Source organism: Myxine glutinosa, chromosome 1 (assembly GCF_964187855.1).
Source record: "Myxine glutinosa chromosome 1, kmMyxGlut1.1, whole genome shotgun sequence".
Classification (NCBI taxonomy): Eukaryota; Metazoa; Chordata; class Myxini; order Myxiniformes; family Myxinidae; genus Myxine; species Myxine glutinosa.
Genome location: NC_136261.1, coordinates 365833933 through 365851988, shown reverse-complemented (window position 1 = coordinate 365851988; position 18056 = coordinate 365833933). Strand labels below are relative to the sequence as shown.

At 43.5% G+C, this 18056-nt stretch overlaps 1 protein-coding gene across 5 annotated transcripts in view; it reads left to right on the top strand.

Moving 5' to 3' along the window:
* The window catches only part of LOC144889517 (E3 ubiquitin/ISG15 ligase TRIM25-like), a 31687-nt gene extending 14471 nt beyond the window's left edge, over nucleotides 1-17216 (top strand). For 2 of the 5 annotated variants that reach the window (XM_078770067.1, XM_078770066.1), the window contains exons 2-8: nucleotides 1312-1430; nucleotides 2702-2899; nucleotides 3708-3803; nucleotides 6655-6888; nucleotides 11959-11984; nucleotides 15169-15296; nucleotides 16303-17216. In XM_078770067.1, coding sequence (XP_078626193.1) covers nucleotides 2888-2899; nucleotides 3708-3803; nucleotides 6655-6888; nucleotides 11959-11984; nucleotides 15169-15296; nucleotides 16303-16835 — 1029 coding nt within the window. In that variant the 5' untranslated portion in view covers nucleotides 1312-1430; nucleotides 2702-2887 and the 3' untranslated portion in view covers nucleotides 16836-17216. Of the gene's footprint in view, nucleotides 1-1245; nucleotides 1431-2701; nucleotides 2900-3707; nucleotides 3804-6654; nucleotides 6889-11958; nucleotides 11985-15168; nucleotides 15297-16302 lie in introns of all 5 variants that reach the window. The other 3 variants (XM_078770064.1, XM_078770065.1, XM_078770063.1) reach the window with 2 other exon arrangements.
* The last annotated feature ends 840 nt before the right edge of the window (nucleotides 17217-18056 follow it).

Here is an 18056-nt window from a genome sequence, read left to right as displayed (position 1 = left end):
TTACCAACATTCGTGACATAAACAAATATTTAAATACGGATGTGACGTAGTTTCATACAGTTGGGTGATATACAATTACGAATAAAAAATCGTAATTGTATTCACTAAATTCCAAACGCCATTCCAACCATAAATTGATAACAAAATACTGTTTTAAATGACGATTGTATTGGGATATTATCAAACCAGCTCATTGCCGTCATCTGTCCACTTCTGGATTTGCGGCAGGTTCGTATCGAGTTAATTTCCAAATCATAATTTTAATGAGGATTTTTTGAAACTTCCTACCAATTATTAGAAACAAAATTATTAGATTTTGGTGAAAATCTAGATCCGGATCCAGCCAGTAGAATTTTTTAAAAGTGATTCTTCACCATTGGGAGATAGGGCCCAAAACGATGCATAGCAGGATATCTCAAAAGGTTGTGGACAGATTTGGATGAAACTTGGTGGACATGTGTGTGTGACCAGGACTTATCGATTCGATTTTGGTGAAGATCTGAATAAGAATTCGGATACGAGAATTATTACTTTTTTTTTCTTTTTTTTTCACCATTGACATACGGAGCCAAAAGCGATAAATAACATGATATTTATAAAAGTTATGGACGAGTTATGACTAATCTTGGGGGGATGAGTTGGTTAGGTGATGAGAACAAGCCAATTCGATTTTGGTGAAGATCTGAATGTGGATTCGGATATGAGAATTATTTCTTTTTTAAGTGATTCTTCACCATCGAGAGATTGGGCCAAAAGCGATAAATAACATATTTTAAAAAGTTATGGACTAGTTTTGACTAAACTTGGGGGGATGAGTTGGTTAGGTGACAAGAACAAGCCAATTCGATTTTGTTTCAGGTCCAAATCGAGAGCTGGACTATCAGTGGATACAAAACAAACTGTTCAGCCTGGCGGGGGTATGCGCTCTACCGAATACCGTTCTAGTTTTACCTGCAACTCTACCCTAGAACAGTTTTTTAGGGATGTTGCTGTCTAAGAAAGGCATTGGTACAACATTGAATGGAAAAGCATCTCGTTTATGAAATAATTTGGTGTGAAATTTATTTCTATCGATATCAATTTGTGATTCTAAAAAAGAAACTGAACTGTGAGTTTTGTTTTCCTTTTTGAATAGAACTTATTTTTGATAGACATCATCATGAAGCTGATGAAATACAAATTTGTATGTTTATCTGACTCCTTCCCCACCACCCAAGTGAGGAATTTTTGCACTGGAATTTGCAGATCCCTTTTCGGTCGAGTTTCCAGGCAGCCGTGCAGTGCACATGAATGTTCCGAACTGTCTTGCAGCTGATCATGTGAAGAAGTGTGGTGACAAGATGGAAGGATTTGAAATCCTGTCGATCAAAGTGGAGGATCTACTGTCCGATAGTACTGAAGAGGTCAGAAGAGAAGACAATCAGATGATGGTGAGTGATGGAAACCGAACACAATGGAAAAAGAAATATTTCACAACCCTTTTTTTTTTTTTTTTTTTTTTTTAATGTTGAGAGCTCCAGTCACAGTCTATATTGTCCTTATCGAGGCTAGGCCTCAAATAAAACGAGCGTTATGCCTAGGTCCCCCGTCGGTGAAGTGATGAGTTGACAAAGTGGAAGACGCAAGGCGGCCATCTTGGATTTTGACGTGGCGACCCAATTTTCAATAGCATTCTTACTTATGCCTATATACACCCACAAACCAAATTAGAAGTTGGTACTTCGCTTATTTTTCAAGATATTCCGCTCACAAGGTTCAGACATACATGACGGTGGCCATCTTGGATTTTGACGTGGCGACCCAATTTTCAATAGCGTTCTTCCTTATGCCTAGATACACCCACACACCAGTTTAGAAGTTAGTACTTCGCTTATTTTTCAAGATATTCCGCTCACAAGGTTCAGACATACATGGCGTCAGACATACATGGCGATGGCCATCTTGGATTTTGACGTGGGTTGCACCCACACACCAAATTTGAATTCGGTCCTTCGCTTACGCACGCACGGACACACGTATGCACGGACAGACGGACGCACACACGGATGGAGGGGAAAACCATAGTCCCCCTTTCGCTCCGCGGTGCGACGGGGGACAATAACTGCATAAAGAGAAATAAAAGAAAGAATGTAAAGGTGAGGAGTGAAAATGAGTCAGAAAAGTGTTTGATGAAAAGTGTTTGATGTTTGTTTGCAAGTAAGAGAGATTAACGCTGGCCCGGTAGCGATAGTTTGAGTGAGACAGAAAGTAAGGCCAGCAATCCTGACACGGAGAGTGTAAGATGGTTCAGGGCACCACTTTAATTTAATTTTCCTGAATATGGGACAATAAAGATTTATTTATTTAACTTAAATTTAACGCTCCTAAGTCCAAACTACTTCCCTGAGCGGTTGCTTCCCTGACCTTATCAAAATAGATCATTTATTTTGCTCAAGATTCTCATGCAAACCAAGGTCACTTTCATAGATGCTCTAGTCGGGCATGTTTGCAGACTGCAAGCAGATACTGGGGTGCATCCTACAATCATACATCATAAATATAAGGTATATATATTTGATGAAGTGGATTGTGCTTCCATTCAGTGAGGAAAATAAAACCATTGTTTATATTACACCGCCACGGGTTGCAAGGCAATCCTAATTTACGATCCTCTGAGTGTTCACTACAGCAGGGTTTTATTTTTATTACACCATCCATACAGACCCCCGAACCATGTACAACTGTCCTTGGAAATCCTTCACTGCGCACACCTGCACTATGTGTACCTCTTCATCAACATCATTGTGCATGGGGGTTCGAATCCCATTTAAGGTCCTGAGCATATGTGCATCTTCAGACAACTACTAGCATCTTAGCTTTGCGACGCCACACGCTTCCAACCACAATAATGTTACCCCACGTGAGTCCCCAATCTGCTGTGTTGTCTCCTCTGCTTTTCCTTTTGGCCTTAATTTCCACAATGGTTTTCAGTTTCACTGCAAGTGATCTCTTCGTTTTAGCTTTCCATGATGAAGCCATAATGCGATGGTTGAGTTATCGCATAGAGTAATGGATGCAATCCAATATGATGCAGATGAACCCTGCTCATGCGAAACGACAACGTCTCGTCTTTGCAGAGAAGGTCGAAGTCCCATAATCATATTTTCCTGGACCCATCCTATCCCAATCATGATCCTCCAAATATTTTTTTCTTACTTATTTATAGACATTAACATTGTCTTCGTTACGATTGGGTGTTATTTCTCATGACGATGTAATCATGTAAGAATTCCACTTGCCAATTGGAACCTGTACTGCAGTCTCTTCACGAAGATACTGATGCACTGGTGATTGGAGCATTCGCATTGGGGGTTCCAGAATCTTTTTCTTCTCCTTCCCTTCCCTTCCACCCGCACGCCCCCCCCCCACCCCCCCCCCCCCCCACCTCCGTATTATCGCATTGAACCTCCAAGGAGTATTCTTCTTCCACCCTGAATCGTCAACTTGTCACTGTGATCAAGCATGGCTATTATCTTTGTCTAGTCTAGTGCAGCTCTAAAAAAAAATATATATGTTCTTTTCAACTTTGAAACAATAAATTTCCACTATGTTCACTACTCTTTCTCACAAATACATTTGAAATAATTTTCTATGGTTTCACCAATTATTAATTCGGTTTCACCTAAGATGGTCTCATTTAATTCCTGGTGCTTCCTCATTCTGTGCAGGGCGTGATGTCTGAAAAGTCTCCTCAAGTATTAACCTCGGTGCAGGACCTTGCATCCGAGCTCCAGGAGTTGCAGCAGGAGTTCAAGCAAACACAGGTGGGAAACGCCGAGTAATGGCTTTTAATTGCAAGGAATTTTTCTTTTTTTACTTGGAAAAGGATATGACCAACTGTCGTTGTGCATCAGCTGCCAGGTAGGCCATTGAATAGAGTCATCAGAACGTTGATGTAAGAATGATAATCGCCATGGGAAGGAAGGAAAATTTGATGTTTCGGGTCATTATAATCCATCGTCGGAGCAAATCAAATCGAATCCATCGAATGGGATGGCAACATAGAGAGTAACCCAGTTTTAGGACCGGCAGAGAAGATAACTGAGAAGGAAGTTGAGGAAGCGATAAAAGCAATGAAGGGTAGAAAAGCGGGAGGGCCGACGGGAGTTGTGGGAGATATGTTGAAGGCAGCAGGAAGTTGGGGTGTGAAGAGAATGACAGAGATCTGTAATCTGGTGGTGAAAGAAGGCCGCATTCCAGTGGATTGGGAACTGAGTACCCTCGTCCCTCTATACAAGGGGAAAGGTGACCCTCTGGAGTGTGGCTCGTACCGAGCGATAAAGTTATTGGAGCATGGAATGAAGGTATTGGAAAGGGTGTTGGAGAGGAGGATAAGGAAGAAAGTGAAGATCGACGAAATGCAGTTTGGATTTATGCCAGGAAGAGGAACGACAGACGTGCTTTTCATTGTGAGGCAGTTGCAGGAGAAGTACATGGAGAAGAGGAAGAAGTTGTTTCTTGGGTTTGTTGATCTGGAGAAAGCATTCGATAGGGTTCCACGCGAAGTATTGACATGGGCATTGAGTAAGTTAGGAGTGGAGGAATGGTTGATCAGAGTAGTGATGGCAATGTACAAAAGAGCGCGCACAGCTGTAAGGACGAAGGACGGGAACAGTGGTGAGTTTGACGTGAAGGTGGGAGTGCATCAGGGGTCGGTACTAAGTCCACTACTATTTGTAGCTGTGATGGAGGTGCTGGCTCAGAACGTAAAGGAGGGTTTACCATGGGAGTTGTTGTATGCAGATGATCTGGTGTTGATTGTGGAAAGTATGGATGGACTGAAGGAAAAGATGAACAAGTGGAAGGAATGTATGGAGGCAAAAGGTCTGAAGGTGAATATCGGAAAGGCGAAGGTGATGGCAAGTGGTAAAGCATGTGGTGAGGTGGAAAGAACTGGGAAGTGGCCATGTGCTGTGTGCAGGAAGGGTGTCGGAGTGAACTCCATTCAATGTACAATGTGTGCTGAGTGGGTTCATCAAAAATGTCGTGGTCTGAGAGGGTCATTAACCAGTGTGGCAGCTACATTCAAATGTAAGGTGTGCACAGAGGGAGCTGCAGATGGAGGAAATGTTGAGTTGGATCTTGGAGACGGCGTGAAGCTGGAAGGTGTGAAAACATTTTGCTACCTCGGAGACATGCTGAATGGAGAAGGTGGATCAGACTCGGCAACGGTTGCTAGAGTGAGATGTGCATGGAAGAAGTTTCGGGAACTGAGTGGCGTGCTGATGAAGCTGAAGGGAAAGGTGTATGCTGCATGTGTGAGAAGTGTTATGATTTATTGGAACAAGACATGGGTAATGAACGTAGAGCAGCAACGAAGGCTGGAAAGGGTGGAAATGCGAATGGTTCGGTGGATGTGCGGAGTATCGTTGAGAGAGAGGAAGACAAATGATGAATTGCGAAAGATGATGGGAATAGAGCCTGTGATTGATGCTGTGAAGAGGAACAGGTTGAGATGGTTTGGTCATGTGTTGAGGAATGAAAGTGACTGGTTGAGAAGAGTGATGGAAATGAATGGAGAAGGAAGTAGAAGACGGGGAAGACTGAGAAAGACTTGGCTAAAGATGGTGGAAGAAGAAATGCGGGCAAGGGGGTTAACAAGGAGAGATGCAGAAAATAGGGCAAAGTGGAGAAGATTGTCATGGGGACCGCAAGGCTAACCCCCGCTCTAGCAGGGAAAATGGCCTTAAAATGCATGTTGTTGTTTGTTGTTGTCGGAGCAAATCACAGGAAAATATTTTTCCTTTCGCTGAGGCTATGACACCTGAAACCTCAGCTTCTCCTTCCTTCCCTTAACAGTTCAGATACTTCATTCAACGTTCTGTTCATTCCACCCGTTTTGGGTTCTTGAAAGATGGATGTTATGTTTTCACCCCTGTTTGTCTGTTTGTGAACAAGATATCTCAAAAAGTTGTCGACAGATTCGGACAAAATTTGGCAGAGAGGTAGCGTATGTGACATGGACGAAATGATTAGATTTTGGTAAAGATCTGAATAAGGCTTCTGATACGAGAATTATTTAATTCTTAAGTGATTCCTCACCATTGAGATCGGGTGAAAAGGAATATATAACATGATATTTTAAAAAGTTATGGACGGGTTTGGACCAAACTTGGTGGACCGTTTGAGTGTGTTCCAAGGCAGAATCGATTCGATTTTGGAAAAGATCCTAATATGGCTTCTGATACGAGAATTATTTAATTCTTAAGTGATTCTTCACCCTTGAGAGATCGGGCGAAAAGCAATATATAACATGATATTTAAAAAAAATTATGAACGAGTTATAACTGAACTAGGTGGATGAGTTGGTTCGGTGACAAGAACAAGCGATTAGATTTTGGTTCAGGTCCGAATCCAGATTCGGGCTATCAGTGGGATATAAAACATAAACTGTTCAGCCTGGCGGAGGTGTGTGCTCCACCGAGTGCTATTCTAGTTTGTAAGATTTGTTCATCCAGTAAGCTTTAGACTGTATACGTTCACTTTATTGTTTCCTTCTAAACTCGCTCCTGGAATTGGTCCTTTGACCCTTAACAGCCATAATTGTACATTGTACTGTTTGTCTGAATCTTCATTCTTGATTTTCAACTGAAGTCAAACAAAATTTTTTCCCAGCATTCAGGTAGAGATACTGTGCACAGGCTGGAGGGGAAGAGAAGACAGTTGTACCAATTTGTGGATGAAGCTGTGGATCTGGTGAAGAGTTGTGTCAACAAAAGGCAAAAGGAGAAGCTTTCCCTGCTTGCAATGCACATGGCGAAGCTGAATAATCGGATTGTGTATCTCTGTCAAGCAAAATTCACTCTGAAAAAAGCACTGCAGGAGCTGCAGGACATTTCTTTTCTCCAGGTGTGTGTTATTATAAACATGTTACAAAATGTGGAATGCTTTTTTTGTTAAAGGGGAACCCAAACGCTACCCTACAAAATCCCTTGACACCCTACAAAATAGATACGAGTATTTTTACGATTTCCAATGTGGGTAATTTTGCGATTAAAAGTCGAAATCATCTTCTTCTTCTTCACATTGAGCCGTGATGTCACCCTCGTAAGTCAACCACTGTATCTGTAATGTCTATAACATGGTAGAATAGTACTGGTAACTCAGGTGGTAGAGCAGTACTCCATCAAGGTGCGAATGAAGGCTTTGTAGTTTGTCACAAGTTATGATTCTTCAAGGAAAGACCTCGCATGATGGATGCCCAGCCGGTGGCTGGCTTTGTAAGCTATCTTGGAAATATGGTTTGCCCAAGGAAGATCATGGCTGATGGTGAGGCCCAAATGTTTTATTGACTTAACCTTTTAAGTGCTTTATTTGGGAAAACCCTGGTGTTGGGCTAGCGGCTAGGGTGCCGGCTTAGGATCCTAGGATCCTGGGTTCGAATCCCGGTCGATCGCTGAATTAACGCCAGGGGGGTTGACTCAGCCTGCCATCCTTCCGAGGTCGGCTAATTGAGTACCAGTTCACTGGTAATTCCCTGTTTGTCGTTAAAGGCGGCAAAAAGGGTTGGCGTCAGGAAGGGCATCCGGCCGTTAAACATTGCTTCAAAAAGGGGACCGAAAAACAACAACAACCACGGTTCCCGAAAAAGGCCAACCCCCGCTTTGCGGGGTAAAATGGTCTCTAAAGGTGGTTATTTTTTTAAATTTTTTTTTTGGGAAGTAGATGGAAGGGTTTTTGCCAGATGGCCTTTTCTTAGCGACAGGGTGAGTATGTGGGATTTGTCGGGGTTGGGAGACATTTCAATTGTTGGATCAGCTCTGGATCCAGGGTCTGTAGAGATCGAAGAGGCTGCTGCCTGCCTGTCTGAAGGAAGATAAATTGCAGAGTGTAGAATCGTCAGCAAAGAGATGAGCTAGATTTTCCAGGGAATTGGAAAGATCATAATTGAAGATGAGGAACAAGACACTGCCTGGGGGCATTCCATCCTTGACACGGAGGCGAGATGAGAGGATCCTGTTGAGAGCAACACGCTGATTACGGGAGAGGACAAAGTCGGTGATTCCTGAGAGGAGGTGGTATTGGATGCCATAAGCAGAGGGTTTGGAGATCAAGGCGGGAGGTGGAGGGGGGTTCAGACTGTTGCAGTTACTCGAGATATGTCCAGAGAGGCGGCCCTGATCTCATTTTGGAGATGGAGGGCTTCCATCCGTTGTTGGGAGAGTCGAAGCAGCATGTCCAAGGTAGAAGGCCTTGGTCTGAAACCGAACTGATGATCTGAGACCAGTCAGTTGGAGATTCATATTAACTGCAATGGTAGCTAATATGACCTTGCTGAAAATTATTGTAAGCAAGCTAATTGGCTTTAGTTAAGAAAACCCATTTTTTGCAATGAGTGTGTATTGCAGTGGTGTTGGCTAATTTATCATTCATATGGAAACTGATCCAGAGAGAACTAGAGAGTTCCTGGAACACCTTACCCCACACAATGTTTTAGTATATAATTTAATTAAATGCAGTAATGATTTTGAAAGTTATATAAAAAAATCCGGAAGTTTAGCGCCATTGAAGCAATCTTATACACCACCTTGTGTAACATGTCCATGTACTGCAAAACTGCGAGGTTCTTTGAAGTGACAAGAAGGCAATTTTTGTTCTACAGTGGTCAAGTATATAATTAATTTTAAATGAAATAAAGATTGTGAAGGTCGTATAAAAAAAAAATTTAATTTCATAAGTTTACCGCCATTTACTCCGTGGCTATTACACCGCCATATTTAAAACGTTATTTCGTGCCTATTGTTATTCATGACTATTGCTTGTGCCCTTTATGTCATCGCTAAAAAGGGTAAGCCCACTCCTCTGCTCATGTGTGAAAGGGACAAATTCGGAGTCAAAGTTCTGCTAAACAGCAGGTTTGTTTTCCGATCCATGTTCCGATGCTTGTTCAAAATATAACATTCAATTTTAATCAGGTTATTCGTCGATCATAAAGTGACGCTTGTGGAAGGACAGACGGACAGAAGCAAACCAATTGAAGACCATAGAATTTTAACCAGGCTAAGTCACATTTTATTTTATTTTCACGTTTTTCAAAATATTTTTCACGTTTTTCTCGAAATGACTAAAATGTGACTTAGCCTGGTTATAATTCTATGATCTTCAATTGCTTAAGCCTGATTTTTCCTTCGCATGCACGGGTTCATGATTGAGTGAACAGAGCAGAAAAAGGATGAGCAAGAGCAGCAGAGCAGGTTTGTCGGACACATGCAATGATGCCTGTTGCCGAATCGGAGCCGAGGCTTCCAGAAACCTGTCCAACTTCTCAAGTGAGAAAGATGCAGTGCCCAGGAGCAGTTGGGTACGAGAGTGCATTCATTGTATCTGTAGAGAATGATGGAGGGGGAGTACAGTCGTGGCCAAAAATATTGGCACCCTTGCACTTTTCTCAAATAATGCACCATTTCTTCCAGAAAATTGTTGAAATTAAAAAATCTTTTGGTATCCACATATGTATATTTCTTTGGTTTGCAGTGGAACAAAACAAAAAAAAGCTGAAAAAATTACTAAATCTTAGCTTATTCCACCCAGAAATCCTAAAATGGCCCGGACAATAGTATTGGTGGACTGGTTGTGTGTGTGACGAGGACTCATTGACTCACCTGTGGAGAGTTGCAGGTGGCTGCAATATAAAAATCAATCATTCAACCAGTTTGAATAGAAAAAAAGGAGTCGTTCTGCTGTTTTGTGTCACTGTGTGTACCGCAATGAGCATGGAGAAAAGAAAGAAAACCAGAGAATTGTCTGAGGAGGTCAGACACAAGATTGTAGCCAAGCATGGACAATCTCAAGGCTACAATTCCATCTCCAGAGACCACCGTACGCAATGTTATCAGGAAGTTTAAGGCCCATGGCGCTGTAGCCAACCTCCTTGGACGTGGCCACAAGAAAAAACTTGATCGAAGATTGCGAGGGATTGTTCGAATGGTGGAGAAAGCACCTCAATCAACTGCCAAACAGATTCAAGCTGACCTTCAGACACAAGGTACGACAGCTTCAACTCGCACCATCCGTCGCCAACTTAATAAAAGGGGTTTCTATGGTAGGAGACCCAGGAGGATCCCACTGCTGAGAGAGAGAGACATGAGAAAGCCCGACTGGAGTTTGCCAAAACACACCTGAACAAGCCAAAATCCTTCTGGGAGAATGTACTGTGAACAGATGAGACCAAATTTGAGCTTGTTGGTAAAGCACATCATCTCTATGTTTACAGAAAACAAAATGAAGCCTTCAAAGGTAAGAACACCTTCCCTACAGTCAAACATAGAGGAGGTTCAGTGATGTTTTGGGGTTGCTGTGCTGCCTCTGGCACTGGGTATCTTGAATGTGTGCATGGCATCATGAAATCAGGAGATTACCAAGGCATTTTGGAGCGCAATGTTTGACCCAGTGTCAGAAAGCTGTGTCTCTGTCGTAGGTCATGGGTCTTGCAGCAGGACAATGACCCCAAACACACTTCAAAAAGCACCCAGGAATGGTTCAAGAACAAACTCTGGACTGTTCTGAAGTGGCCAGCAATGAGTCCAGATCTAAATCCCATTGAACACCTGTGGGGAGATCTGAAAACAGCAATTGGGAGAAGGGAGAACTGTAGCAGAACGTCAACTCTGGGAGAACTGTAGCAGTTTGCATAAGAAGAGTGGGTCAAACTGCCAGTAGAGAGGTGTAGGAAGCTCATTCATGGCTATAGGAAGCCCTTGATTGCAGTTATTTTGCCCAAAGGCTTTGCTACCAAATATTAAGTCTCGGGTGTCCATAATTTTGTCAATGCCATTTCTTTTTTTATTTTCTGATGTAAAAGGATATATTCAGTTCTGAATCAAAAGCAAAGGTTCTGTAATATTAACAGTGAAATAAAGAATTGTGGAGACCAAATACCTTCGTCAATTTCAACTTCGTTTTAGAGAAAATTGTGATTTATTTGAAAAACGTGCAAGGGTGCCAATATTTTTGGCCACGACTGTATACACCAGAGACAGACTTGACAAGGCACTTGAAGGAGGAGACGGGTTTGAGAGTTCAGCCGAATTCTACGGCAGTGAAGCAATTAAATGACAATATCCAGGTCGATGTTAACTCTCACAAGCACATGATCAGATGAACCTATTGAGGCAGAAGAGGAACTGGAGACATTAGACAGAAAATTTGGCATGAAGTCCAGAAGGGTATAACGTGACATTGGGAGAAATCTGGGTCAGATAGTTCACTGATTGATTGAGGCCCAAAGAGTCATAGACGTCCTTTGCTGCAATGCCACGGCTCGTTGAAGAGGTACCAACTCCGTCAATTAGCATGGCAACACTTGAAGTCACTGCATATGAGGATTCTGCTCCTTCTGCATCCAACCCCTCTCCTCTCCACTTCCCCAGCTTCCTGCCCCCTCTCTTCTCGGTTCCCCTGGTGTCCAACTCCTCCCCTCTCCCCCAGCATCCCACCCTCTTCCCTCTCCCCCAGCGTCCCACACTCTTCCCTCTCCCCCCAGTGTCCCACCCTCTTCCCTCTCCCCCAGCATTCCGTCCTCTCTCGTCCAGCATCCCACCTCCTCTCCATTCCCCCAGGGTGTCGCCCCTTTCCTCTCTCTCTCAGCATCTCTCCGCCAACCCCTGATCTCCGCCAACGTTTGTCTTCATCAACCCCTCACCTCCACAAACCCCCTGGTTGTCTCCACCGGCATCGCCGCCAACCCCTGTTTGTAAACACCGGCGTTGCCGCCAACCCGTTTGTCTACGCCAGCATCGACACGAACCCCTCGTCTCCACCGGCGTCAACGTCAACCCCTCGCCTCCACCAGCATCGCCACCACCCTCCCTAATCTTTGCCGGCAATTTCTTATTTGTTGCATTGTTATTTTTATGAAATGAATGAAACATGACATGATTCAGAAATTTTGAGTTAACCCTTTGTTTTCTCACTTGTCAGGGCTACACGGATCTCTTGCAAAAAAGGTAGGTGTCCATCATATTTTCACTCTTTTAAAATTATTAGATATTTGAATTATTTCTCTCATACACTGAACAGCAAAAGAAACGTCAGTCAGAATCAATATTTTGGAGTCTTTATTTTCAAGTCATGATCAACACTAATTTAGATTTAGGGTCAACATGAAACATTACAGGTATGGTCACCACAGTTCAAACAATAATGTGAAATGTTCTGAATAAGAAAAACACAAGACCAGGTGAGAACAAGGGAGGTCAAAATCAGTATCTTGTGTGACCCCCGTGAGCGTTGATGGCAGCCATACATCGTCTGTACATGGAGTGGATTAATCGGTTGATGAAGGCATTTGTCACTTGGGCCCACACTCTGAGAAACGCCTGACTGAGTTGAGCTGCAGTTGTCGGCCTTGGTCGAACGTCATTCTGTCTTGTTTGAACCTCGTCCCACAAGTGCTCTATCGGGTTTAAATCGGGGCTGAGCGCAGGCCAGTGCATGGTTTGGATGCCATTCTGTTGCAGGAAGTCCCTTGTTGCTCTGGCAGTGTGGGCACGGGCATTGTCCTGCTGGAAGATATGATTTCCGTGACGTCCAAAATGTGGCACGACGTGAGGTCTGAGGACTTGATCGATGTAGCGAGCAGCTGTGACACCATTGCCTCTTACTGGACCAATATTCTGGAACACCATAGGACCGACTTTGTGATTGAGAGCAATAGCACCCCATACCATGTTTGGACCACCCCACGAGTCTCTTTCCATCACACAGTCATCTGAGTAGCGTTCCCCACGTCTATGCCAAGCTCTCACTCTGCCATCTGCCATGGAAACACAGTATCGGCTTTCGTCTGAGAAAAGAACGGTTCTCCACTGCTGGTAACGCCAATTTTGATGCTGCGTGGCCCACTGTAGTCGGTCACGGCAGTGTCGAGCTGTAAAGCCTAAGTCACACATAGGCGGATTTGTCGGCGACTACTGGCGACTGGAAAAATCGCCACCACCCGCCGACAATCGTAATGAAACCGTAATGGACGGTCGCCTGTAGTCGTGGTTATCCTCCCCAGGTCGGCTGCAGTCGGCAAGAGCCGCAAAGGGGCCAAATATATTTTTTAATGTTTAAAAACGGCGCGCTCAGTCGCACTCGAAAAAAATCCGCCATGCTGTCGTGATGGAACCGCCATGCTGTCGTCGGTATCCGTAATAAGAGCGTAAAGCGGCCGCAACCCAGTCGCTCATAGTCTTCCGCAATCGCCCCACCAGCTAGCACGGCAGAGATGCGAATGCCATACGGCCTTCCTGCGGCATCTTCCCGACTACTGGCCGACACTGTTGCGGCTGCATATCGACTACAGAAGAACTGCCACGTCTCCCCTGCGGCTATGGGAGACTGACGACGACAGCAATAGGACTAGTGGCGGCCGAGTTACGGCCACTGGCGACAGAGATACGACTGCCTGGCGACTGCATTACGACATACCACGATTCCATGGCAAGACAGGATGGTGTGAGGGTCTCCGTGGAGTGAGGTCCTGTGGTGCCGACAAGGATATGGCTTTATTGTTTGGACTTGGGACTTTTGGGAACTTTATTTTTGGGACTTTGGTCCTTTGGAAACTTTATTTATGGGACTTGGGACCAGTGGAAATAATTTGTTGGACTTTATTTCCATTCTCTCTCCCTGCAGAAAAGTTTGATTATTACATTACAATGATACATCTTTATTAACTTTCTTATTGTACATCAAACATCTTTATGCTTCATGTCATACATCATTGAAATGAATAAAGTGAAATGTAAAATAGAGAAATAAAGATTAAAAAATTGTGTGAATCGTCTCCAATCACCGGCGGTCTTATTGCAGTCTTGCGGACGTCGGAGTAAACCGCCACCCGGCCCCAATGCAGTCGCCGCGATCCGCCATCGGTCGTAATCTAGCCGCCAGACTGACGCCACGCTGCCGCCGTGCATCCGCAATGCAGTCGTCGTCGATCTTCAACAGTCGCCATCCCACTCGGGGCGTCGTCATAATGCAGTCGCAATGTGGCCGCCTGCAGTCGCCATACTGCCGCCTGACCATATTTGACCGCCCGAAATCGCCAGTAGTCGCCGAAAAATCTTGATCGCCGGCAGTCGCCAAAATATCTGCCTATGTGTGACTTAGGCATAAGAATGGGGCCACGATGCGGCCTGTGACAACGGACATCCCTGTTCTTCAAACGTCGACGGACTGTATCACCACTAATGTGTCTCTGGTGGGTTCCAACTGTTTGTCTTGCAGTTTCTGTAGCCCTGGTAAAGCGATCTTAGATGTGATGACGCACAATTTGTCGATCCTGGCGTGGTGTTGTTACCCTCAGTCTGCCACTGCGTGGGCGGTCATCGGTGCTGTTGGTGGCCTTGTATCGTTCCTGTAACCTGTAGATGGTTCTCACGTTGACATGGAAAGCATTGGCAACCATTCGTGCAGTCTGTCCAGCATGCAATCTTCCAATAGCCTGGTCTCTCTGAATCCTCGTAAATCTGGGCATGGCGCTGGCATCGAAACACGAATGATGAACACACCTTTTGGGGTGCATTTCATAGGGAAAGTCACAAGGAGACACACGTGCATTTTGATTTCCATGGGAATCATGCACGACTTTGTACCATGGTCATTTTTTGCCTGCGTTTTGGTGACCTGTTTTTATCCACGTGTGCACCACTGTAGGTAGTTAGGATTAAAAATTAGATACAGACTAATGTAAATAACGAGATATCTAAACGAAATGCACTGATATTTCTATGGGAAATGTTCAGGAATTATATTTTATGAAGTGACGTTTCTATTGCTGTTCAGTATATAATTGTTTTCTCCTTCCCCATGTCCCCTCCCCCCTAAAATAAAATTAAAAACAATGTCCCACCAAATCCTCAAATGATGTGATGTCACATATAGTGAGAGCACCTGATAGTGAGGTCCTCATTGGACCTTGAAAAAATAAACATGGACTAAGTGCATCCATCCTTTTTGTCCATTTCCCATTTAACATTTCTTCATCAATACAAAAATATTCTTTCAATTACTTTTTTCTCCCATACTTTTTTGGGAAACTTGTATTTGAGAAGGGAAAAAAAAAACTTATTTTACAAACGTTTTCTCTTTCAATCACGTCATACGTGTTTTTGAGTCGTTTTTTTTTCTTTTTTTGCCCAGACTTGAATCGATATCACAATTTAAATCCGTGAGTATGGCATCATTCTCAATGCTGGACGTCTATCAAGAAGAAAAAAATCTGGACTTGCTTATCAAAGTCAACGAGCACATTCTGAAGGAGATACAGAGTGAGTAACACAAAAAGAGAATCTTCTATCTACTATATAAGAGGTGTGTGTGTGTGTGTGTGTGTGTGTGTGTGTGTGTGTGTGTGTGTGTGTGTGTGTGTGTGTGTGTGTCCGTCTGTGTCGCCATTTTTCTCAGAGTTGGCTGAACGGATCTTCGTCAAACTTTGAGGTTCATCAGTGAGTGCCTGGGAGTGTTTTAGGCAAAGAAAAAAAAAAAAAAATTGGAAAAATAAAAACTTCGTTTTTTTGGAGTTAAAAAAAAAAAATCGCTCAATAGTGCCTATGCCTTTTAAAATTAATGACAGTTATATGCAAGTAGACATTCGCATAAATAAATACAAAACAAGCACCAGACATTTGAATACAAATAAATCAAACAATTCCGGAAGTGTACGAAGTGGTCGTACGGCTTCTTCTTCTTCCTGATGGGCATCACACTTAACTCAGAAACGTGATGAACGCCACATTCACCCAACAGCATATATATGAACCCCCTTCCTCTCCTGCCTAAAATAAAAACATACGTTTTAAGTGTAGATTTGAATGTCTAATGAAGGGACATCGTGGACAGGAAGAGGAAGATTGTTCCAGAGTTTTGGGGCGGTAATCGACAAAGATCAAACGCCATAGTGTGTGAGTGCGGGGTCCAGGTGACATTTTCAGGTCCACGAAGAATGATGAATGGAGTTTGAAGGAAAATGCAAACACTTTCGGTATGAGGATCTCTCTAATCTTTAAAGGTGCAAGTCAGTTTTTTGAGTCTTGCAGGTGAGAAGCAAAATGTTGAAGTGGACATATTTGTGGTGGGGAGCTAACCCTTCACAAGATGTTCCCTCTCAATGTTTATTCTCTCACCGGAGGAGAGATTGAGGTGAAAATACACCTGTATTTAGTTTTTTATAGGTTATACATAGGTTTTAATTTGAGTTTAATATTCTAGAACAAGTGTGTTTGTGTTTCTGTTCATATGTCCAACAAAGTTTGTGACAATATCTCGTGTCCACAGATGGAGGGACCCCGAGTTTGGACTCAAACTCCGCAAATAAATGGATCATGATCTCCCAGGACCTCAAGACGGCCACTCGAACAAGGACCAAACAAAAGTACCCGGAACATCCTGATCGGTTTGACGTTTATCCACAGGTTCTTTCCTCCGAGAGCTTCTCCACGGGCTGTCACTACTGGGAGGTTGATGTGAGTTTGAGTCGTTATTGCAGAATAGGAGTCTCTTCAACCTCTATGGGGAGGAAAGGAGGAGGGAAAGAGTGTTGGTTGGGAGAGAACCGTGAGTCTTGGTGTTTACAGAAATATGATGACCAATACTCAGCATGTCACAACGATGAACGGACCCTCCTAACCGTGCCGGAGAATCCTGAACGGTTTGGGTTCTTGTTGGATTGTGAGCTGGGAGAGTTGAGGTGTTTCATGGACTCACAGGTCGTGCATGTCTTCAGGGGGAACTTCATGAACTCCGTTAAACCCGCTATTGGGGTTTATAACTATGTTGGTAATTCAGTGCGGTTTTGCTCATTTTCTTGATTTTGTTCGTCCGTTCTGTTCATGACGAAAGGTTGTTTCATGAGATGGACAAAGAGAAAGTCATTTTTGGTTCAAATAAATAAAATCATGTACTTGTGAATAACGATGTGATTACTGATTAATGTTTATATTTTAATAAAGTTTATTAATTAAATGGGTTTTGTTTATCATAATTGATGTGAAATGAACTTCAACCACTCTTCCACAAACTATGGATTGTTATTCCTCTTCAAATAACGACTTGAGTTTCATGAAAAGAAATCGTTGAACTTTAATTGATAATTCTGTAAGTTTAATATCTAGATGTGAGTTTCTGGTATTCTGAGAACTTTTTGAAAGGTTGAGATAACATCCAATAAACTTTTATTACCTTGAAATTTATCTATTTGAAAAACGAGTGGGTTCATCAGAAATGTAGTGGTCTGAAAGGGTCATTAACCAGTGTGGCAGCTACATTCAAGTGGAAGGTGTGCACAGAGGGAGCTGCAGGTGAAGGAAATGTTGAGTTGGATCTTGGAGACGGCATGAAGCTGGAAGGTGTGAAAACATTTTGCTAACTCGGAGACATGCTGAATGGAGAAGGGGGACCAGACTCTGCAACGGTTGCTAGAGTGAGATGTGCATGGAAGAAGTTTCGGGAACTGATTGGCGTGCTGACGAGGAGGGGAGTGTCGTTGAACCTGAAGGGAAAGGTGTATGCTGCATGTGTGAGAAGTGTTATGATTTATGGGAGCGAGACATGGGTAATGGACGTAAAGCAGCAACGAAAGCTGGAAAGGGTGGAAATGCGAATGGTTCGGTGGATGTGCGGTAGACAAGTAGTGTGGTAGACAAGATGGGGAGAGAAGGGGAAGCAGCACACAAACAACATTTGAGACCAGGGACATCAGATCTGTGGGAGGGAGAGGGCTTGGGGGGCGGAGGCGTTTGGGAGAAGTATAAAACACAAGGATACTGCAAGGACCTCCAGGAAAGAAGTTGGTATTTCAGAAAAGTGGATCTGGGGTGAAATTAGTGGGGGTAGAAAAGATCAAGGTTTGGATGGGGGAAGATAAGAGATGGTGGTTCCAATGTGGGTGAGGTCCATATAGTGGGGCAGATATGTAACAAAAATTGCACGAGATGTTCACATCCGGCAGAAAGTTTGAAATTTTGCATACAGGGGTATTTTGACATGCTGAGTTCAAAAATTGGCGGATCCAAGAGGTCTGACCAATGGAC